Here is a 23,859-nt window from a genome sequence, read left to right as displayed (position 1 = left end):
CCTGTCCTGGCATCACAGACCCCACTGCGCCCTGGAAGCAGCCAGCAGCAGGTCCAGCTCCTAAACGGAGGCATGTGAGCAGCTCTGCAGAACTCTCACCTGCAGGCACCGCCCCCCAGCTCCCATTGGCTGGTTCCTTGCCAATGGGAGTGCAGAGCTGGTGCTCGGGGCGGGGCAGTACATGAAGCCTTGTAGCTCCCCCACCTAGGAGCCAGACCTGCTGCTGGCCACTTCCAGGGCTCAGCGCGATGTTGGAACAGGTAGGGACTAGCCTGCCTCAGCTGGGCAGCACTGCTGATGGGGCTTTTAACGGCCTGGTCAGCGGTTCTGACCAGCGCCACTGCGACCCAGTACTCGGTCGTGACCCACAGTTTGAAAACCACTGATCTAGACCATCCCTGACAGGTGTTTGCTAACCTGTTTTTATGAACATTCAGTCATGGAGATTCCATAGCCTCCCTTGGAAGCCTGCCTGTTCCAGTGCTTAACTCCCTAACTACTTTTCCTAATATCTAACCTAAATCTCCCTGGCTGCAGATAAAACCCAGTACTACTTGTCCTACCTTCAGTGGACATGGAGAACAATTGAACACTGCCCTCTTTCTAACAGATTATTACGTATTGAAAGACAGTTAGCATGTCCCACCACAGCTTTCTTTTCTCTAGATTAAACATGCCCTTCTTTCAACCTTTCCTGCACTGGGAAAGTGAGACCTTTCCCATCCCTGAGGTCTATGAGTTAGTGGTAAAAGATATATTTGTATTATGGTCCGTCTTGACTGTCTACCACTTATATTTTTTCTGACTTCATGCTATCTCTGATTTATAACAGGCTAGCACTGGTTATAATATAAAGAGTAAATGTGTCAGAGTTTAGGACCCAGAGATATTTTTTAGACTTACAGGCTGTGACAGCTGACTGAAAATCAATGAAGTGTACTTTAAAAAGCTTCCTAGTGATGCAAGATTAGGCTTGGAATGCCCGATCCTTCTTTGCAGACACTCTGATCCTAATTAGTTCCTGTTCACCCGTTTCTAGGCTGGAATTTGTTTGCTTGTGAAAACAAACGCTGCCATGCTGCTGCTGCTAGATCTTACTCTGGTACCCCTCATTCTTTGTGTTAGCAACTCGGGTAAGTGCGATTTCATCCTTTTCCACCGGGAATGCCAGAAATGGAGATTTCTTTCTGTAACACAGTTCGGTGTCTGCTCGCTGAAGCTAGGCATTAGCATTCATTGTTATAATAGTTCTACTTTCTTTTAAAACAGCTCTGACTTGTAAACATGGTTATATTTGTTCCTCCATTTAAAAGCCTTTTAAACATGAGGCAATGAAGTTACTGGTAGATATTACTGGAGCAGAGGAGAAATAAAGAGTAACTAAAATAGCAGAGCCCCTTTCTACTCAGAAAAGTGCATCTTGGGTTTAGTACCCAATCCCACAAAATATTTGACACTTGAGAAGAAAAGTAGTGTTGTTATGGGTGTGTGAGGGAGAGGGAGAGAGTGTGTGTTGCTAAAAAAGAGAAAATCCCTAGCACCGAGATGAACTCCTAGCTGCTCAAGTGAAAAGAGGAAAGGCTAAAGGTACCACATGTGTAGAAAGCTGCCTCCACCATCGTAGCCAGTGTTTTTTCTATTCATTTAACAACTCTTTTGCCGGTAGGATCAGAAACCGCAAACCGCTATAAATGAGGAAAAGTTAACAAGGGGTGATATTAAGTGGTATGGCAAGTGTGATGAATTCATTGTACACACAGTAAATGTGGTGATGAACACTAAAACTTACACACGCACAAATCAATGACATTGGAGATGAGTCTGACCTACAGCATCTGATAATCTTGTTAATCTTTCTTCAAGGGCAACATTGCTTCTTTCAGTGTATTCCCCGTTCCTTCATCTAGTCTTGTTGTAAAAGATTCTAGCCTAAGGTCTTCTCACATTTCTTTGGGGAGATGAGATCATGGCAGGATAGACCTCACTGGAAGGACTTTTTTCCAGCTATTCAGCCTACGTGTTTTCTGTGCTCAGTTTTACCCCATTTTTCTTAGTTCCCGAAACAGCCATTTTCCTTCTTTAGGGCTTTAGGGATGCCTGTTAGGCACAGCCCAGAGGAGGTGGGGGGAGGGAGGGGGCTGTAATAGCTGGAGACATTGTGTAGAATGTAGCCCTTGCACCAGGTGGGCGCATGCCTGAGATTTTATGGAATGCAGCCTGCTCAACCCATGCCTAGGGAGGGGGCTGGGCCATTGAGTTGCCTCTTCCTTGCCCCAGTCTCCTGCATTTGTGGAATAATTTATGCCCAGTGGATAACTGATGTCACCATTTACACCACAGCTGAATTTGACCTGATCCATCTTTTGTGGCTCTGTTTCTGGGGACCCCACTTCTTCCCTTTCTGCAGGTCCTCTATTGATCATGTTCTTCAAGGATCATTCCAGCTGTAAGAATCATCCTGCCAAGTTTCCATTATGCCCCCCAGGTTGGAGTCAGGGCCCATGTAGTCTTTTCTACTGAGTCTGTGGCATAGGGATGCTTCTGAGCCAGGTTCAGGGGAGGACCGTATTACATTAAATCAGGAAAGGGATAGGGGATGTTGTTCATTATTTTCCAGCTAAATCCAGAACATTTCCCAGGTTTGGGATGTTTTTCGGTTTACAGCCTCCCCCAGGTTGTCCCTCTGCTGTGAAATTTTGCCTCCAGTGCACCACTGCAGCACTTGTCAGGGGAAGGTTGGAGGGCTGGGGCAGCTAGAGACTCTAGTCCCTGGGAACAGTGGGAGGCAGTTTGGGTTTGGGGCACTCAGATTCAATGAGGCTTTTGGCAGTGGGCATGGGAAATGGAGTGAGCAGGTATTTGGAGGAGAGGGATTGACCTTGTAGAGGCAGAGTCTAGTCCCTACCCAGCCTGTGGTGGTGGGGCCAGCCAGCTGGGGACGAGCATGGTGAAATGCCCTGGTAGCATAGAACCAGCTACACCAGCTAAATACCACTCTCTCCCCTTCAATGGAGACAGCAGTATGGGGAGGGAGAGACTGGTGTATTCCAGCACTTCCCAGCTGGTGTAACAGCCCCAAGGGTGCCGTTTACAAACTGGCAAAACTCAGAGCAGCCCAGAGGCTGCTCTAAGTTGTACTGGGGGGGAGCAAACTGGCTCCTTTGCTGTATCAGTGCAGAGAAGGTGGAAAAGTGGCCAAAAGCCATCTGGTGCCCCACTCCCCCCACGCGAGCTGTGCTCTGTCTCCTCAACCAGCTGCTTCACTCCGGCTCCATATCCAACAATGAAGGACAGGCACAGGTGCTGGGAAGTTTCTGCTCAGAATCAGCAGTGAAACAGTCAACAGCGTTACCTTGTGCAGTGTTATTGTTAGGCTCCAGTGTCAACAACCTACCGGAGATGAATGAGGCATTTCCCATCCTCACAGTCTCAGATGTAAGATGAGTGTTACATGAGTATATGTCCAGTTCCAGGCTGGGAGTAACCACAGGGATTAGAAAATTGGTTTGTTTATGTAAAAACTCAGATCTGGGAGTATGTTTCTTACTTGCCCTTGCCCTCACCCTAGCATTATTCCCAGCCCACTCTTTCCATTGGCCTCACACACATCTATAAACACAGACTCCAGTCTACTCATATGTGTTTGCTGCAGGGCATTAGTATCTTCCGCCTCCAGATTGCATTTTAAATGCATTGACAGGCTCTAGATGAAGGAGAAGTCCCTCCCTCTCCCTTTGTTTAGATCGGGGTAGGCAACCTATGGCACGGGTGCCGAAGGCGGCACATGAGCTGATTTTCAGTGGCACTCACACTGCTGGGTCCTGGCCACTGGTCTGGGGGGCTCTGCATTTTAATTTAATTTTAAATGAAGCTTCTTAAACATTTTTAAAACCTTATTTACTTTACATACAACAATAGTTTAGTTATATATTATAGACTTGTAGAAAGAGTATCATAACCTTAGTCCCAGATTTGGACCTTAGCGTCCAAAATATGGGGGTTAGCATGAAAACCTCCAAGCTTAGTTACCAGCTTGGACCTGGTACTTGCTGCCACCACCCAAAAAATTAGAGTGTTTTGGGGCACTCTGGTCCCCCTGAAAAACCTTCCCTGGGGACCCCAAGACCCAAATCCCTTGAGTCTCACAACAAAGGGAAATAATCCTTTTTCCCTTCCCCCCTCCAGGTGCTCCTGGAGAGATACACAGACACAAGCTCTGTGAAACTACACAGAGTGACTCCCCCTCTCTGTTCCCAGTCCTGGAAACAAAAAGTACTTTCCTCTTCACCCAGAGGGAATGCAAAATCAGGCTAGCAAATTCAACACACACAGATCTCCCCCCTGATTTCTTCCTCCCACCAATTCCCTGGTGAGTACAGACTCAATTTCCCTGAAATTTCCCAGTAAAGAAAACTTCAACAGGTCTTAAAAGAAAGCTTTATATAAAAAAGAAAGGAAAAATACATACAAATGGTCTCTCTGTATTTAGGTGACGAAATACAGGGTCAATTGCTTAAAAGAATATTGAATAAACAGCCTTATTCAAAAAGAATACAAATCAAAGCACTCCAGCACTTATATTCATGCAAATACCAAAGAAAAGAAACCATATAACTTACTATCTGATCTCTTTGTCCTTACACTTAGAAACAGAAGATTAGAAAGCAGAACTACTTCTCCAAAGCTCAGAGAAAACAGGCAGACAGAAAACAAAGACCTTAGACACAAAATTCCCTCCACCCAAAGTTGAAAAAATCCGGTTTCCTGATTGGTCCTCTGGTCAGGTGCTTCAGGTGAAAGAGACATTAACCCTTAGCTATCTGTTTATGACACGCCCCCCAAATTGCAGACAATGGGGAAGCTCACTGGCGGCGATTTCCTTCTAGAACTTTAAAATAAATAGATTACTACAACACATGCACCTTTACATATACTACTAAGTATATAACTAACAGACTTTTACACTTTAAGAACACTTTTTAACTACTGGATTCTGGGAAACTCTCACGGGAGAGAGCATCAGCAACTTTGTTAGAAGCTCCTGTGATGTGTTGAATTTCAAAATCAAAATTTTGGAGAGCTAAACTCCAACGAAGAAGTTTCTTGTTGTTCCCCTTGGCAGTATGAAGCCACTTTAGTGCAGCATGGTCAGTTTGTAGTTGGAACCGCCGTTCCCAAACATATGGGCGTAGCTTTTCCAGGGCGTACACAATGGCATAGCATTCCTTTTCACTGACTGACCAGTGACTTTCCCTCTCAGACAGTTTCTTGCTGAGAAACACGACAGGATGGAAGTTGTGATCTGTTGCTTCCTGCATGAGCACTGCTCCTATACCACGCTCAGATGCATCCGTGGTTACTAGGAATGGTTTGTTAAAATCCGGGGCCCTGAGCACAGGGTCAGACATGAGCGTTGCCTTAAGTTGGGTAAAGGCCTTTTGACACTCATCAGTCCACTTAACTGCATTTGGCTGGGTCTTTTTGGTCAGGTCGGTCAGTGGGGCAGCGATTTGGCTGTAGTGTGGTACAAATCGCCTGTAGTATCCGGCCAAGCCTAAGAAGGATTGGACCTGCTTCTTGGACCGTGGGACAGGCCACTTTTGGATAGCATCCACCTTGGCCTGTAGGGGGTTTATGGTTCCTCGACCCACCTGGTGCCCCAGGTAAGTCACTCTGTTTTGGCCTATTTGACACTTTTTGGCCTTAACAGTTAGTCCTGCCTGCCTGATGCGCTCAAAGACCTTTTCCAGGTGTAGTAGGTGTTCGGGCCAGGAGTCTGAAAAAATGGCCACATCATCGAGGTAGGCAACTGCAAATTCTCCCAGTCCAGCTAGTAGACCATCTACCAGCCTCTGGAAGGTGGCGGGTGCATTTCGAAGGCCGAAAGGAAGGACATTGAATTCATACACCCCCGCATGGGTGACAAATGCTGACCTCTCCTTGGCAGGTTCATCTAGCGGTACTTGCCAGTACCCCTTGGTTAAGTCTATTGTAGAGATGAACTGGGCACGTCCCAACTTCTCCAATAGCTCATCGGTACGTGGCATTGGATAGTTGTCCGGACGAGTTACAGCATTTAGCTTACGGTAGTCCACGCAAAAGCGTATTTTCCCATCTGGTTTGGGTACCAGAACCACTGGAGATGCCCATGCACTGGTAGATGAGCGGATTATACCCATCTGTAGCATGTTCTGGATCTCCCGTTCTATAGCAGCTTGGGCATGAGGAGACACCCGGTAGGGTGGGGTTCTGATTGGGTGAGCATTACCTGTATCAATGGAGTGGTATGCCCGCTCAGTCCGTCCTGGGGTGGCTGAGAACAATGGGGCGAAGCTAGTGCACAGCTCCTTGATTTGTCGCCGCTGCAGACGTTCCAGGGTGGTTGAGAGGTTCACCTCTTCCACGCCACCGTCTTTTTTCCCGTCGTAGTAGACACCGTCAGGCCACTCAGCATCATCTCCCTGGACTGTAAACTGACAAACCTGTAAGTCTCTGGAATAGAAAGGCTTGAGAGAATTAACATGGTACACTTTAGGCTTTAGTGAGGAATTGGGAAATGCTATGAGGTAGTTTACAGTTCCCAGGCGCTCTTGGACCGTGAATGGCCCTTCCCATGATGCTTCCATCTTATGGGCCTGTTGCACCTTCAAGACCATAACCTGGTCTCCTACCTTGAAAGAACGTTCTCTGGCATGTCTGTCATACCAGGCCTTTTGCTCTTCCTGAGCATCCTTTAGGTTCTCTCTAGCAAGGGCTAAAGAGTGTTGGAGGGTGCTTTGTAGGTTGCTTACAAAGTCCAGAATGTTAGTTCCTGGAGAAGGCGTAAACCCCTCCCATTGCTGCTTCACCAACTGTAATGGCCCCTTAACCTCGTGACCATACACAAGTTCAAACGGTGAAAACTCTAAACTGGGATGTGGTACAGCCCTGTAGGCAAACAGCAACTGCTGCAACACTAGGTCCCAATTATTGGAGAATTCGTTGATGAATTTTCGTATCATGGCCCCCAAAGTTCCATTGAACCTTTCCACCAGGCCATTGGTTTGATGGTGGTACGGGGTGGCAACCAAGTGATTCACCCCATGAGTTTCCCACAGTTTTTCCATGGTCCCTGCCAGGAAATTAGACCCTGAATCTGTAAGGATGTCAGAGGGCCAACCTACCCTGGCAAAGATGTCTGTTAGGGCCAGGCACACAGTGTTAGCCCTGGTGTTGCCTAGAGCGACTGCTTCTGGCCATCGGGTAGCAAAGTCCACTAAAGTCAGTACGTACTGCTTTCCTCTGGGCGTCTTTTTTGGGAAAGGGCCCAGAATATCCACAGCTACTCGCTGAAATGGGACCTCAATTATGGGGAGTGGCTGGAGAGGGGCCTTGACCTGGTCTTGAGGCTTTCCCACTTTTTGGCATACCTCACAAGACCGGACATACTTGGCAACATCCTTGCCCATCCCCTCCCAGTGGAAGGACTTCCCCAACCGGTCCTTGGTTCTGTTCACCCCAGCATGGCCACTGGGATGATCATGGGCTAAGCTTAAGAGCCTCCCCCGGTACTTAGTTGGAACCACCAACTGTTTTTGCGGCTGCCATTCTTCCCGGTGTCCACCAGAAAGAATTTCCTTGTATAAAAGTCCTTGGTCTATAACAAACCGGGATCGATTAGAAGAGCTGAGAGGCGGTGGGGTGCTCCGTGCCGCCGCCCAAGCTTTCTGAAGGCTGTCATCTGCTTCCTGCTCAGCCTGGAACTGTTCCCTTGAGGCTGGGGTCACCAGTTCTTCCTCAGACTGTGGACTTGGGCTTGGTCCCTCTGGAAGCGATGTAGGTGATGGGGTTGTTTCCGTTGCTGGTGAACCGCTCTCCGCTGGTGCACCTGAGGGTATTTCAGGCTCTGGCTGAGCCTTTTGGGTATGGCTGTCTTTTGCTTCTGCCAGTTCTGGCTTGCTGGCGCCCTCTGGCGTTGAGTTTGAAGATGTGGTTGCACTTGCTGGTGCTGGTTGCTGTTCCAGTTCCGGGCCTGGGACTGGAGATGCTGTGGCTGTTTCAGTGGTAGGCATGGAATCTGGGTCCACTACCTCTGTCTGGGTCTCTGGTAACACAGACGGGGCCTCTGTGGACGGCTCAGGAACAGGAATGGGTCTGGAAGCTTGCCTGGTTTGGCTACGTGTAACCATTCCCACTCTCTTGGCCCGCCTCACCTGGTTGGCCAAGTCTTCCCCCAGTAGCATGGGGATAGGATAATTGTCATAGACTGCAAAAGTCCACATTCCTGACCAGCCTTTGTACTGGACAGGCAGTTGAGCTGTAGGCAAGTCTACAGCTTGTGACATGAAGGGGTAAATTGTAACTTTGGCCTTTGGGTTGATGAATTTGGGGTCAACGAAGGATTGGTGGATAGCTGACATTTGTGCCCCCGTGTCTCTCCACGCAGTAACCTTCTTTCCGCCCACTCTCAAATTTTCCCTTCGCTGCAAGGGTATTTGAGAGGCATCCGGGCCTGGGGATCTTTGGGGTGATGGTGGTTTAATGAATTGCACTCGCATGGTGTTCTTGGGACAGTTGGCCTTGATATGTCCCAGTTCATTACACTTAAAGCATCTTCCATCTGATGGGTCACTGGGCCGAGGTGAGTTACTGGAGACTGGTGAGGTGGAAGGGTAGGGTGTCTGTGGCTTTACTTGGGTGGTATGTGGGGTCTTTGGCTGTCCTCGGTTGTAGGGTTTATGGTCTGTGTGCCCCCTGGGGTAATCGTTCCCCTTGACAGTAGCTTTCTTGCTTTCTGCCAGTTCCATCCATTTGGCTCCAATCTCCCCCGCCTCAGCGAGATCTTTGGGTTTTCCATCTTGTATGTACCGTGTGATGTCTTCAGGAACACCATCCAAGAACTGCTCCATTTGTATGAGGAGGTGCAGTTCTTCCAAGGCTTGAACGTTGTTTCCTGTTATCCAGGCCTCATAGTTTTTTGCAATGTAGTAGGCGTGTTTGGGAAATGACACCTCTGGTTTCCACTTTTGGGTTCTGAAGCGCCGACGGGCATGATCTGGGGTTATCCCCATTCTGTATCTGGCCTTGGTTTGAAAAAGTTTATAGTCATTCATTTGCTGCTTAGGCATTTCAGCTGCCACCTCTGCTAAAGGTCCACTGAGCTGTGACCTCAATTCTACCATGTACTGGTCTTCGGGGATGTTGTACCCAAGACAGGCTCTTTCAAAATTTTCCAAGAAGGCCTCGGTGTCATCACCTGCCTTGTAGGTGGGAAATTTCCTGTGCTGTGGAGCAATAATTGGCGATGGGTTGTTAGGATTGGCTGGAGTCTGTTGCTTAGCCTTTTCTAATTCCATGGCCTGTTGGTGGGCTTCCCTCTGGAGTTCTATCTGTCTTCTGTGGGCTGCCTCGTCTTCTGCTTGTTTCCTTCGGTGGGCCACCTCTTCTTCTTCTAGTTTTCTTTGTGTGCTGCCTCTTTGGCTGCCTGTTCTCTTTGGTAGGCTGCCATTTTGATGCTTTCTTCCTTTTCTTTCAGCTCCACCTCTTTTTCTCTTTTTTTCAGTTGTCGCCTGTGTTCAGCTTCTTTGATTTGTTCTTCGGCCTCCATTTTTGTCTTGGTAGACATGGTTCCTGTTTCCTTGTGTTGGGGTGCTCTCCGGTGTTTATCTTCTGAACTGCAGGTTCTCTGTTGCCTCCTGAAGTCTGCCTAGCAACAGTGCCTTTAGCTAATCTTCAATGTTAAGTAAACCTGAAAAACCACTTTATTTGCATGTATATAGTGCTGGTAATGACTCCTAATGGGAGTGCTATTGCATGACAAAAGACCTGTAACAGCTCCTTAATGGCTTCTTGCTTAACATGCAAGCCACAAACTGCCAGAGAGAGCAGAAAAAAAAATTCTCTCTGGTTCCCTTTTAAAACCAAACTGTTTCTCTCTGCTAAAAAGCCCTTAGCAGAGAAAAGAAAAATATAATATTCCTACTGGCTTCTGGATTCTGTCTATCTCCCAACCGCTGCTACTCATATCATAACCTTAGTCCCAGATTTGGACCTTAGCGTCCAAAATATGGGGGTTAGCATGAAAACCTCCAAGCTTAGTTACCAGCTTGGACCTGGTACTTGCTGCCACCACCCAAAAAATTAGAGTGTTTTGGGGCACTCTGTTCCCCCTGAAAAACCTTCCCTGGGGACCCCAAGACCCAAATCCCTTGAGTCTCACAACAAAGGGAAATAATCCTTTTTCCCTTCCCCCCTCCAGGTGCTCCTGGAGAGATACACAGACACAAGCTATGTGAAACTACACAGAGTGACTCCTCCTCTCTGTTCCCAGTCCTGGAAACAAAAAGTACTTTCCTCTTCACTCAGAGGGAATGCAAAATCAGGCTAGCAAATTCAACACACACAGATCTCCCCCCTGATTTCTTCCTCCCACCAATTCCCTGGTGAGTACAGACTCAATTTCCCTGAAATTTCCCAGTAAAGAAAACTTCAACAGGTCTTAAAAGAAAGCTTTATATAAAAAAGAAAGGAAAAATACATACAAATGGTCTCTCTGTATTTAGGTGACGAAATACAGGGTCAATTGCTTAAAAGAATATTGAATAAACAGCCTTATTCAAAAAGAATACAAATCAAAGCACTCCAGCACTTATATTCATGCAAATACCAAAGAAAAGAAACCATATAACTTACTATCTGATCTCTTTGTCCTTACACTTAGAAACAGAAGATTAGAAAGCAGAACTACTTCTCCAAAGCTCAGAGAAAACAGGCAGACAGAAAACAAAGACCTTAGACACAAAATTCCCTCCACCCAAAGTTGAAAAAATCCGGTTTCCTGATTGGTCCTCTGGTCAGGTGCTTCAGGTGAAAGAGACATTAACCCTTAGCTATCTGTTTATGACAAAGAGACCTTCTAAAAACGTTAAAATGTGTTACTGGTACGCGAAACCTTAAATTAGAGTGAATAAATGAAGACTCGGCACAGCACTGCTGAATGTTGCTGACCCCTGGGTTAGATGCTACCGAACAAATGCCGACAGGTCAAACACAGGAGACTGCCACGCCATCTGCTTCAATGGAAGGTGTCATGTGATCAGTGCCTTTAATCCATTGACCGTTGTCTAACCGCCAAGAAAGGACTCGCTTTTGTGTATCAGCCGTAGGGTTGTGAACATTCCCCTGCTTAAATGTCTCTGGTATCTAGTGAGTATTTCCTGACAATCACAGCCCAAATGGGCCTGGCTGCAGCATGAAGTCTTGTACACCTTACACAAGGCCAGGCACTCTAGCAATGCCTCTACAGCCCCCACCCACTCAGTGTCGCGCTTTGTCCTCCTTAAAGGAGGATGAGCCTGCTACACCCCACTAACAGAGCTAGAGCTCTTCACTCAGGCAGTAGATGCTCATGTGCTAAAATCTAAAGGTCCCAGGTTCAGTCCTGGGTGCTGCATTACGTCTGTACTCAGTCGCCCAGCGACTGCTCCTTCCCAATGCCTTGTGGGCCCCCAAAAGCAGGAAGGGAGCAGGCAAAGCCAAGCCCTGCTCCCCTCTGCAGCCCACAGGCCTGAGTGGGACGATCCAGTAACACCAGCCAGAGGGCTGGTGCAACATGAGTTCAGTGTGGGATTTTACCACGGAAACACCAGTCTCTCCTTCAAGTCTGTGTCTGTGTGACTACCATCTTCCCCTGGAGAAATAGGGGGTGGCCTGGTTCTGGAAGGCAGATGGCAGCTCAAGAGGGTGGAGACACAGCTGGCAGAGGGAAGCGGAAGAGTGGAGAGCCCAAACTTCCAAGTGGCATGTAGAATGGATGGATGTAGCCTTGCAGGGGTCATCCACTCCTGGGCTGAGCATGTATGATGTGAGGAGGAGACAGAGAGCAGTGGATCAATGGAATGGGGTCGATGACTCATAATGTTTGTGAATACGAACCATAATTATTGCAGTTACTTTCCTGCAAGTTCTCCGCTGACCTGACCCCAGCTGCAGTGGCCGCCTGTTCACACACAGCTGCCTGGCTCTTGCTGCAGTTAGCAATGCGTGTAGCTTTCCCTGCTTTTGGCTTCCCAGCTGCTCCTATTTTGCTGCTGCTTCCCCCAGGGCGTGGTTACTTCCTGGGCCAGGGTCTTTCATAGAGTTTCTGCCCCCTGGCCGGGGAAGTATGTCCACACTGGGGATCAGAACATGGTGGGCAGGGAGTGTTGGGAATGGTAGCTTCTTGCCTAGCAGATTCATCACAAAACTCAACCATGCAAAACCTCATTCCGTGTACGCGCTCTGTTTCTAAAGAACATAATGAGACTGAGGCTCTGTTAACAGGAAGTCCCACCTGTAGCTGGTCAAACACCTCTATGACAGTAGATCAGTCTGCCTGGACTACAAAGTGACCAGGGTGCCCCCAAGTCAGGTATTACAAAAATGTGTAATTTCTTCCTGAGGCGACATGTATTGATTTGGATTTTCACTGCTTTACAATGAGAGGCCCTCCTGATGTTCTGGAACACTTTGATGATCTTTTAAAAATACACTAATAAGCAATAAACGCCTAATCAAATCAGATAACCCAATGACAGCATAAATATAACAAAATCCCCATTTGAGCTGACTAATTGTACTTCCCTCCTTCCTTGGCTCTATTGAGAGACTGTAAATTTAATCCCTATCTGGCAAGGTTTCGCCTGAGGCAGATTTTCCTGTTTTCATTGGTGATGATTGTCTTTCCTCTTACTCTCTTCAACTCAGAGAACACCTTGGATTGCACTTTCACATACACCCACACGCTCTTTGTCTCCTTTTAGCTGTTGCTGGGCTCAGTTTGATTGCTGAAAACGAAGATGCCCTCCTGAGACACTTATTTCATGGGTACCAGAAATGGGTCCGACCTGTTGAAAACTCCAACGATACAATAAAAGTCCTTTTTGGCTTAAAAATATCTCAGCTTGTGGATGTGGTAAGTAAGCTGTAGGACCTTTAACCCAAAGAGAAAACCTACACCAGCAAACTCACATTGTGGTAAACCATCTTTTCATGTTTGTATAATTTTTCATAGCAAATTTTAGGGGACTAGGATCTGGAAGAGTTTAGTTCATTAACCTTTTACTTTATGATACGGGATGCATAATGGAGTTGTCAGACAGTTGCATGTCAGCTGTTGGATAGAGATGTGACAACTCACCCCTTGGAATCCCAGTCTACCCAATTTCTGCTCCTAGGATGTTATTGCATCTTGCTACTCTGTAACAAGCATGAAGACCCTCCTCCAATATTGTCTTATTGTTTCTTTGTACTCCCCCTTTAGTCTGTCTGTATCTATCTGCTTTCTCTTGTCTTGTGCACAGATTATAAACTCCTGGGGGCAAGGGAACATTTTTTTTATTCTGTGCTTGTATATCGCTTAGCATAATGGGGCTCTGGTCCGTGACTGGGGCTCTTAGAAACGATGAGTTGTACAAATAAGAAAATGTGCTAGGAACTTCACAAGCAGAGAGTAATAGTCCCTGCTCCAATGAGTTTACCATCTAATAGAAAGACAGCCCAAGGGGAGGATAATGTAACAGAGCTTACAAATAGGGTTGCTCTTCATATTATAAAGTGAATCTTAGAGCTGCTTGACATTTTGTGAATTTAAATGAAATTTCTAATATCAAAATTTTGAAATTAAAAGGAAATTAGGAAAAATTTCATCAAACTTTTCCCAATTTCCTCCTGCGCCCATTTTCCAACTCTTATACTAGAACCTAAAACAAGGCTAGTTCAGACAGTAGCTATTTTTTTCCCTCTCCTTCTATTTCAAAGTAAGCAGCACAGTCCGCAAAATCCTTTGCTTTCTAAAGCTGGTTTTCCTGCACATTTTGCTTTAATTTCTGTAGAAGAAAATCTTTTCCCAGAGTTGCATTCATGTGTTACTAGGAGCTTCCAGGCAGTGCTTCCATTGACTTCAGTGGGAGTCGTGTGGGCTAACAGGCTGCAGGACTCGGCGTTAAGCAGGGGTGAAAGTAGAAATAGGGACTTACCGGTACGGGGCTGGATTGGCCCTGGAAGGGGCAGGGCCTTGGGTAGAAGGGGTGGTTATGGGGGGGTCAGAGCCAGCCCCAGCCCGCCCTATACCTGTAAGTGCCCTCCCCTCCCCCACCGGGGTAGCCGCTGGAGCCTGTCGGAGCCCTGGGGTAGCAGTGGCAGTCGAGGGCTCCGGCAGCGATTTAAAGAGATTATTTAAAGGGCTGGGGCTCCCTCTGCCTCTACTGCCCTGGGCCCTTTAAATAGCCCCCGGAGCCCCACCTCTACTCCAGGGCTCTGGGGGCTATTTAAAGGGGCCAGGACTCCCGTGCTTCTACCGCCCCAGTCCTTTAAATAGCCCCCAGAGCCCTGGGGTAGCAGTGGTGGGGCTCCGGCAGCTATTTAAAGGGCCCAGGGCAGTAGAGGCAGCGGGAGCCCCAGCCCTTTAAATAATCCCCGGAGCCCCACTGCTACCCCAGGGCTCCAGCAGCAAGGCTCTGGTGGCAATTTAAAGGGCCCAGGGCTCCAGCTTTAAATTGCTGCCTGGGGAAGCTGGGCTGCCCTGGTATGGCGCACTGGCTCTTGCCGGCATGCCGTACCAGGGCGTACCGGCTTACTTTCACCTCTGGCGTTATGTGCTTGGGCTGCAATCCCATTGAAATTCAGTGAGTTGGGCAGCTGACTCCTTTGAGCCTTTTTGAAAACCCCAGCTGAGGTTTTTACAAGCACTCGGAATCCAGGGGCTCCTGATGTGAGCTGGGTGCTGAGCTCTTTGGAAAATCTGACTCTAATGCTATATGCCAGTCCTCAGATTTCTAAAGGAACTGAAATCCATTCAGTCAGACATCAGTATGGGAACCATTTATTTGGATATTTTTAATTTCAATTCTTTTGTCTCCCTAGGATGAAAAGAATCAGCTGATGACAACAAATGTGTGGCTGAAACAGGTAAAACAGACCATTACATTACATGTTGAGTTGTTTGGTGGCAGGGGGGAATACCAGGCAAGCAGACCTTGCTCCTCCCTCTCTGTGGTTGGAGTCACCATTCGATCAGGACAGTAACGGGGTTTTTACCCTCCAGGACTTAATAAGGCCAGTGTGGCCCTTCATGAAGATTTTGTTTCCCTGCTCTGATACTCACATCACCTCAGATAGTAGCCAAAGGGGATTCTGAGGAATGGAGATTCTGGACCACATGCCTACCTATTTTCCAGCATTTGACTACAAGCCAGCAAACACAATCACGTGATCTTCCTTTTCTGTTCTGCACTTATGCCAGCTGTCTGTTAGAACAACCTCTTACTCCACTGCAGAGAACTAAGCCAGGCCTCAGGATTCGGTGCGCAGTGCAGCAGCCCTGAGGACTATTATGTCTCGCTCTTAGAGGGCATTAGAGTGATTGGCACTATCCTTTAGCAATGAGGTCCCTTTCTCAGCAAGATCAAAAAAAAGAGCAAAAAACAAACAGTTGACATATTTCCACAGTAATTACAATGCCTGAGATTTAAATTCGTCATCCTTTTATAATGTGCTTGTCCTGGGGGGACATTGTTCACTGGAATGACCTATCATATACAAAGTGACCCAAAGAGCTATACGTTTAATGATTATTTACCCACCTTCTCCCTAGCTCCCAAAGAACTTAATGTTTTGTTGAGTCAATTTTATTGGTTCATAGACAACATGACAATTCTAACGAGTATCTAATCCATTAAAGCATCCTGCAAACATAAGTAGCACTTGGCTCCAGTGAGAGTTAAAGCAGCTGTACACTTACTGCAGCAAAGAGTCCTGTGGCACCTATTGCACTAACAGACGTACTGGAGCATGAGCTTTCGTGGGTGAATACCCACTTCGTCGGATGCACGAAAGCTCATGCTCCAATATGTCTGTTAGTCTATAAGGTGCCACAGGACTCTTTGCTGCTTCTACAGATCCAGACTAACACGGCTACCCCTCTGATACTTGTATGGTTACTGTAATTTAAGCAACTGGCATAGAGTTTCAGATAGAAACTTTATAACTTTCAGTTGTTTGATTTGCTGGTTCAGGACTATTTGATGGCTGAAGAATTTCTAAGTACTAATGTTGACACTGAAAACAATAAAGATCAAGTAAAAACCTTCAAATAGGATGAGTGGGGTCAAATAACCAAATAGTTTTAAGACAGAGCCTGATAAATTTATGAACAGGATTATATGATAGGGTTGCCTGCAATAGCATTGGTCTGGACTTGATGACCCAGGAAGTCCCTTCCTGGCCTATGTCCTATGTTCTTAAGTGAACAGAAAATAAGTGGGAAACGGAGTCCAGTTTTCACACATGGATACTTTGGGCATCTCATTCCAACAGTTGGATGCTCAGATTGGCACACAGGTGCACAAACTAGACATTTAGATGCCTAGTCTGATGTGAGGATCCAATGTTGGGATTTGGATATCCCATCAAGGTTTGAAAGATTGAGATCCACATGTCATATGATTTGGTGCCGATCCTATTATTTTTTATTATTTTTTAAGGGCAAAATTAGATCCCAACTGTAACCCTTTTGTCCATCAGAGTTGGCAGCAACAAGGGCCGGGTTCAGTATCTAGGGGTTCCTTTTCAATAACACAATGCAAAACCGGCTCGAGCCCCCACCCAGTGACCTGGGACAATTACATACTGTACTCTAAGAGGAAATACTTCCCCTCTCGCAAGCATGGAGTCTGAGTGTAGCAAAAGTCTTTTAATAAATAAACAAACAATGCAGCATTATGTTGGGGAAACACCACAAACAGGATTCATAACACAAACCATGAGTAAAAGACCCACCCCGAGGAAGTTTGGCAGTGTCCTTTTCCCCTCAGGGTCTTAAGTCCAGCAACCCAAAAGTCACCCCACCCACAGTTTCTGTCCTTGGTCAGTGCAGCCCCAGAGTTCAGAAGTTCATCTGCAGAGTTTACCTCCCAGCCTACGTGGAAGGTGGGGGAGATATGGGGGCACCTTACATACTCTGATCGGGTCAATGGCCAATTGTCACACCTTTCTGTGGGGTTCTGCTGCAATCTTCATCACCAGCCGCACCTCTCCACTAGCCATGCCTCTCCTCCAGCCATCCTGTTGGCAACGCCTCTAGACCAGCCACCCAACTGCCTCCCAATTTAACACAGCTCTCAGTGATCTCAGCTGTTAGTAGGGAAACATTAAGGCTGGTACACCTGGATAGTCCTCTTCTAATAGAACCATTAGCCCAAAGTAGGTCTAATGCTTAAATCTAGATATCAGTGATTTTAGTTCTGCAGTATGTAACAAGACTCCTAATAATCAAAATTAGCTGTTATTACATAGTACAAAACAGAACAACCTGGCATTTGTGTGACACCCTTGCAACCAGGAAATATGCTTAACTACCTATCTCCAACCTCCCAATACACTAGGCTTTGGAACCCATGTCCCTTGCCTAGCGAGTGCCACTTAGTTGAGGGTGAGTCCCTCAGTCATAAACTGCCAAGTACAGTTCTATTGTCCTCAGTTCACAAAACCAGGATAACAACACTTTATTACTCCTGGCCCAATAACAAAGAGACTGAGGATTCCACAGCAGCCTAAGTGACCATTTGGGAAAGCAGTCCCATCATGCTAGGCAGGGTGGGTGTGCCCATGCAAACGAGATCAGCCCCTGAAGTCCTTTCCCCACAGCTCACCACCAGATGTCAGGGGAGAACTCATTCTGAGGCTGCTTACACAACATTTTAACAGGGCAACTGTTGATAAAATTAAAGTAAATTAAATGATCAATTGAGATGATGGAAAGTGAAAAAAAAACAGTCAGATCCTATCCTACTGCAGTGACAGGGACTGCAGACATGTGGATAGGTAATTCTGGCCACATTAGACAGCAGGGCAAAGGGTTATTATAAAGGCACCACTTCTGGTCAGTTTTGGCTCTGCTTTGCTGAGCTAGTTCTTGGGTATATCAGGGGAGTTGCTTAGAGTTCTTTTTGAAAATCCCAACATAAAAAGATATGGAGTCTGATGTGGTCTGTCTGGTTAAATGTTGCAAGGACATTCTGTGACTTTTAGTTGCCTGCCAGAAAGATATCAGATGTCAGAAGAACCAGGATTCAGGAAATGGCATGAAAGACAGGCACTTGGTGATAGAATTATAGAAATTAGATCTGGAAAAGGCCAACAGATCATCTTGTCTGTAACCTTCATTGATATCAGGCCTGGGCCCAGTGGGCAGTGACAATAGTATTTATAGCTATTGTGTGCTTGGGCTAACTTTTTGAGTGTGGGGGCTGCTTCACCAATAGCACACCAAAGGGTGCTGCCTCCAGAGAATCATTAACGCAATGTAACAAGCAAAATACACCCCCCTAGAAGTAGGGGTCAGACACAGACCTCTGACAGATCAATGGGAAGACAATGTATCTGGGGTCACAGAGGGGCTTTAAAATGACAGTGGCAAAGAGCAATGGGCCTCCTATAGCGCATTCATCCTAGGTGTTTGCAGCAGATGCCAGGAGAGTCCATACCACTGAAAAATCCCTGGTGTTCAAGTGAGCTGTTCATCATGCAAGTCCCCAGGCTGTATGTATTAGCACTTGTAACATGGCGCACAACTGTTTACATGGGCAGCAGGAATTAAAGGCCAGGGGAGGCTGAGCCCTGCCCAGGCTCTACCCCTAAGCCCCCTCCTGTTTCCTGGTGCAGGAGGGGCCCTGGGCAGCCAGAGGGAGAGTTGAGGCAGCTGCGCTGGGGGGAGGAGCCAGTTTGGCTGTGGCAACAATCGCTGCAACTTTGTATCCAGGAGCGAAATTTCTACATCCACATGGGGGTGGAGGAACTGGGTTGGGGATGGCTGCGGGGAGCTGGGCTGGGAAAGGAAAATGGTGGGTGGGGTGGGGCAGAGGTAACAAGGATGGCTAGGGGAAGGAGCTGAGTTGTGGGTGGGGGCAAAGCCAGGCACAGGACCACTGTGGGGCAGACTCAAAATCAGACTCAGGATCCGCTGTTCCAACATCTGCAGCAAAGGTGCTGGCAGGGCCCCGCTGGGCGCCAGCCGGGCTTTGTCTGGGGTCCTCCAGGGAGGATAAAGGCAGGGTGGGCCTGGGGGGAAGAGAGGGTGTTTCGGTGACAGCACTGGGCTGGTGGGGGGTGTCTGACGCTATTTTGAGTTGGGGCTGGTGGCTATTCTTTGGGAACATGTGGCTGATCTATTAGGGGATTATCACTGGTATTTGGAGATGGGTTGGGGGTGATGGGATGATTTGAGATCGGGGCTGTGATTGGGGAGTGGGGATGTATTGCTGTTGGGGCTGTTGTACAGGAAACAGTGATGGAGTCTCACCAGAGGATGTATTTGTGTTCACTAATAATAATCCTGGTGGATACTCCATCTCTGACCATTTTAAAATCAAGATCTAAAAGCTCTGCTGTGGGAATTATTTTGAGCAATTCCATGTGGCCTGTGTTATGCAGAAGGTCAGACTCACGATCGCAATGGTCCCTTCTGGCCTTGGAATCTATGAATAAGAATGTAGGGCTCCAAAAAGAGCTTCAGCTGGTGCATGAGTAATATATCAAAGAGGGACATACACACCTTGCGGGATTATTGTACATCCACGGCTGTGGGTTTAAAAAGCCCAGTAGGTAAATGTAATCATTATTTAGGTCACTGGTTAATGTTGGGACCCTCCCTCTCCCATACATTAGTACTCTGTTTGTTTCAGACAGACTTTTAGTTGGGATTTTCCTTCATGTTCTAGGTGGGAAATTGGCAGAGGGATGGGGATTAGCTGGAACACAATATCACAATGAATTTGGCTCAGGGAGATTAAATGACTTGCCTAAGGAAACCCAGTGAATCAGTGGCATAGACAGAGATAGAACCCAATGTGCTGCTCTAACCTTTAGGCCACATTATATTAAGTGTTCTCTGAATTTAGGGAATAAAGAGCCATATTTTTAAAGGAACCTCAGTTTGGCCTCCTTTTCAGATTGTTGCATATGCAAATGGTTGTGTGTGCATAATTGTGTGCCACAAATGTAGAGTGTTGGGGTTCTTTTAGCTGTAGGCTTTAGGAATGGGTCAGACAGCTTGACTGCCTTTCAGTGTATTTATTGTCCTGTCTTGGAAGTTCATACTTATTTCTGGGAAGAATTTTTACACAGAGATGAAGGATGGTCCTGGGGGTACAGCAGTAGGAGCTCTGTTTTCAATTCTCTGCCCTAGACTTCCTGCCTCCCATGGCTGGAGTGTGCAGTGGGGGCAGTGTAGGGCTGCCTGTGGTGGCACAATGCAGTGCACATGGCAGGGGAATTCTCTGGCTGCTTGTGGGCTGGTTCTGCTTTGGAGGGGGAGACAGAATGCCACCTTGGGTAAATCACTTAATCTCTCTGGGCCTCAATTTCCTATCTGTAAAATGGTGATAGCAATCCGTTATTTGTTTGTCTTGTCTGTTTAGATTGTAGTCTCTACAGGGCAGGGAACTGTCTCCTGATCTCAGTTGGGACCCATAGGCAAGGCCGTCCTTAGGCATATACAGCATATGCAGCTGTGTAGGGCACCATGAAATTTGGGGCACCAAATTGCCCCAAATTTCATAGTGCCCTAGGCAGCTGCATGTGCTGCATACGCAGCAGCACCAGCCCCGGTGACCAGCCCTATCCCTCGTCTGGCTGGCCCACGGGGTGTGGGGCCCCGAACAACTCCCTCTGCCCTGCCTCTTACCTTTCCCCCTGCTCCGCCCCAGCCTACCCCCATTTCACCTCTTCCCCCAGTGACCCTGCACTCATTGGCAGTGGCGGGCAGTGGAGCAACATGGCCCCAGCCTGCTCTACTCCTCCAGCTCCCAGCCATGATGCTCCGCTTCCTGTTGCCGGTGAGTGCGGGGAGGGGGAGAGGGGCTGGCAGCCGTAGGAGTGGGGGCTGGGGGGTGGGGCCTCAGGCAGAAGGAGCAGGCCAGCTGGGGGCTAGCCTCCCCAAGCCCGCAGTTCACCTGCCACCCATGACTGTTCACCTTACAGACACAAAATGGCACCTTAGTACAGGGAGATACTGCAGGAGGGGGAGTCTGACATCACAGACCACACTTGTGCTCAAGCCCGTTTTACTACAGGGACTGGCCTAGGTTCCCTCAGAGACTGTTGGGGAGCAAGTTACGTCATCTGGATTCTCATGGTACATTGGCACAGGTCCCAACCTACTGGTGTGAATTAGAGCAGGCTAGGGGCTGCTCTAATTTATGCCAGCTGGAAGTGTTCTCTGTAGGACTAAATGTCAGCTGAGGATTGGCATCATGCAGGCACATGCTATCCTGTCTCCTGCCCAGCATAAGAGGTGGCAAACAAGAGCAGGAGCATAGAAGAGCATAAACTGGGACTAAGATCACAATTCCCTGCTTCCTCCTTGCTCTGGGGAGGAGTGAGTTACATCACTCCATTTAGTGGAGCAGCTCACTCATCCCGTGCACCCGGCCAGCTTCTTTGGCCAACCAGCAGGAAAATATAGCCAGGTCTCCTCTCATGTCCTGCCCCTTTCCATTCCCTTCCCTGCCCACTTGCTCATAGGGAGGAGTATTGGGTGAGCAGCCCCTTCTGTCCACTCCCAGCAGATCCCCAAGGGATATGGTGGATACTCCATCACTTGGAATCTTTACATCAAGATTGTATGTCCTTCCAAAATAAAGCACTAGGTCATTGGGCTTGCTGCAAGAACCATTGGGCAGGTTTTTGGCTTGTGCTGTGCAGGAGGTCAGACTAGATGGTCATCATCGTCCCTTCTGGCCTTAAAACCAGTGAATCGATGTGTTTGTACGGTGTCTAATGCAGCGAGACAGGCTTCAGCGTGGGGCCCTTCGGTGCTACTGTTACACCATAATACAAATTTTTATTAATAGTAATGATGGGCAGCAAAATATGGACATGGATTGGCCATAGAATATGGATGCAAGCAAAGCAAAGGCCAGTGTGATCTGGGCTGTATCCAATGGCATCACATCCCGGAGCAGGGAGGTAACAATCTCCCTCTATTACTCTGATAGATCCACATCTGTAATGCTGCAGCAGTGGGTCCTTATTAGCCCCAAGATAGTGACAAACTGGAGGGAGTTCAGAGAAGAACAAGAAAAATATCTGAGTCCTGGAGGGACTAATATATGAGGCGTGCTTAGAAGGGGTAAATATGTGCAGCTTGGCTAAGCCATAACGGAAGGAGGACATAACAGACGACAGATCTCTGATGTGTGTAACTAGCAAGGAGAAGTGCAACACCCAGGGCCGTAACTAGAAGTAATGAGATGAGACTAAGATCTGGAGCACTGAGGCCGAATAGCAAGAAGAGCTATCTGTCAGTATTAGGCTGTACATTATTCTCCTCAGTCTTAAGTGGTGGATATTCAGTCTAGGTGGATTTGGCAGAACATCAGGCAATGCCTGTCCAGCCACAAGCAGCAGCTATCAGAGGTGAGAATGAGCAGGACCAGGGTGTGCTGATATCACTGTAGTGGCTAAGATACAGGAGTAAAAATCAGGAAACCTGGGTTCTAGTCCTGGCTTTTCTGCAGACCTGTGGTGAGACCTTGGCAAATCTGTGTTTTCCTTGTCCACTTAAGCTGTGAGCTCTTTGGGCTAGAGACTCTCTCTCACTGTGTGTCCGTACAGCACCTAGCATCATGCATTGGAGCATCTAGGTACTATAAATGATCTTTCTAATTACAGTGCATGAGAATGAATACAGCCTTAACAAGAAAGCAATAGGAAATGAAGTCAATGCATTTGCATGACCATTGCCCCTTTTAATGTGATGGCTAATTCTTCTTTGTATCAGTAAAACGATCTTGAAGGTGTTAAAGTGTGTAGTTTTATTTAAAGCAATATGTTAGGTGTCCTCACTTCAGTGACCAGCATCGATACTCCCAGTAATGCAGAGGCTGCCGACTGTTACCGCTGTGGGTACCAGGTAGTCCATTCCTACTGAAGTACTGCTGCTGTATTATGGCATGGAAAAATTCACTCAAACATCTTGGAAGTATTTCCCACGGGATGAAATCAGTAAATCCTCCTCTCATGCCTCCCCATTCCACCCCCAGCAAAATAAAATAAAGGGAAAAGTAGACAGCACAACATCCCCCTATCTACAATCCTAGTCGATTATTATTAGTGTTGTCCCTTGGCCCTGAGTGGTTAGCCAAAATTCAGGGCCTTGCAGGGTTGTTTTCATTAGGCAGCAAAATCAGTTACACGATTTATGTATATTCTTGGTGTAATCTTGTTTATTCACAAAGAGTGTCCACAAAGTCCCATTTCCCCGAACACAGTAGAAGCAAGCGGTAGGCAGGTTCCTTGCTCAGAAATCCCCAAGGCTGACACTCCAGGGAGCCCTGTGCTCTGCCTCTGCTTCCTCTCAGGGTCACAATCACGACTCCTGCTGGCTTTCTCCTGCCAGCACACACAGCCTAGTCCCTGTGCTGGCAACCCGGGAAAGCCTTGTTAATCTACCTGGGTTAACTCTACCTTGCCACGAGCCCTATTGCTTTAGGCAGAAGCCCTAAGTCTGCAGCTGCATGATTGTGCCTTCTGTTGATCCTGAAGGAGGGTGCTTGGCATCCACTGGCTTTAACAAGGTCAGCGATTGTCTTAGATCCTAGACCCACCTGAGGGCAGCCATTAGCCCCTTTCAGCCGTCATTAGTAGTTGCAATTTGTATTGTGGTAGCACCCACAGACCCCAGTCGCGGACCAGCACTCCATTGTGCTAGGTGTGGTACAGGTACAGAACAAAGAGACCATCACTGCCCTGATGATCTCATCATGTAAATGTAAGGCCAGGGCTACAGCACAGACCCATATCAGGATAACGACAGTGCTTAGGGATGTGAAAATTACACTCCCC

The 23,859-nt window shown here is 47.5% G+C and overlaps 1 protein-coding gene across 1 annotated transcript in view; it reads left to right on the top strand.

The window, feature by feature from the left end:
* The first annotated feature begins 248 nt into the window (after positions 1–248).
* CHRNB3 (cholinergic receptor nicotinic beta 3 subunit) overlaps positions 249–23,859 on the top strand; it is a 39,103-nt gene continuing 15,492 nt past the window's right edge. The window contains exons 1-4 of the mRNA XM_050945465.1: positions 249–260; positions 1,040–1,133; positions 12,780–12,931; positions 14,881–14,925. Of these exons, the coding sequence (XP_050801422.1) occupies positions 249–260; positions 1,040–1,133; positions 12,780–12,931; positions 14,881–14,925 (303 nt within the window). The remainder of the gene's footprint in view (positions 261–1,039; positions 1,134–12,779; positions 12,932–14,880; positions 14,926–23,859) is intronic.

Source organism: Gopherus flavomarginatus, chromosome 3 (genome assembly GCF_025201925.1).
Source record: "Gopherus flavomarginatus isolate rGopFla2 chromosome 3, rGopFla2.mat.asm, whole genome shotgun sequence".
Lineage (NCBI taxonomy): Eukaryota > Metazoa > Chordata > Testudines > Testudinidae > Gopherus > Gopherus flavomarginatus.
This window is presented reverse-complemented; position numbering and strand designations above follow the sequence as displayed.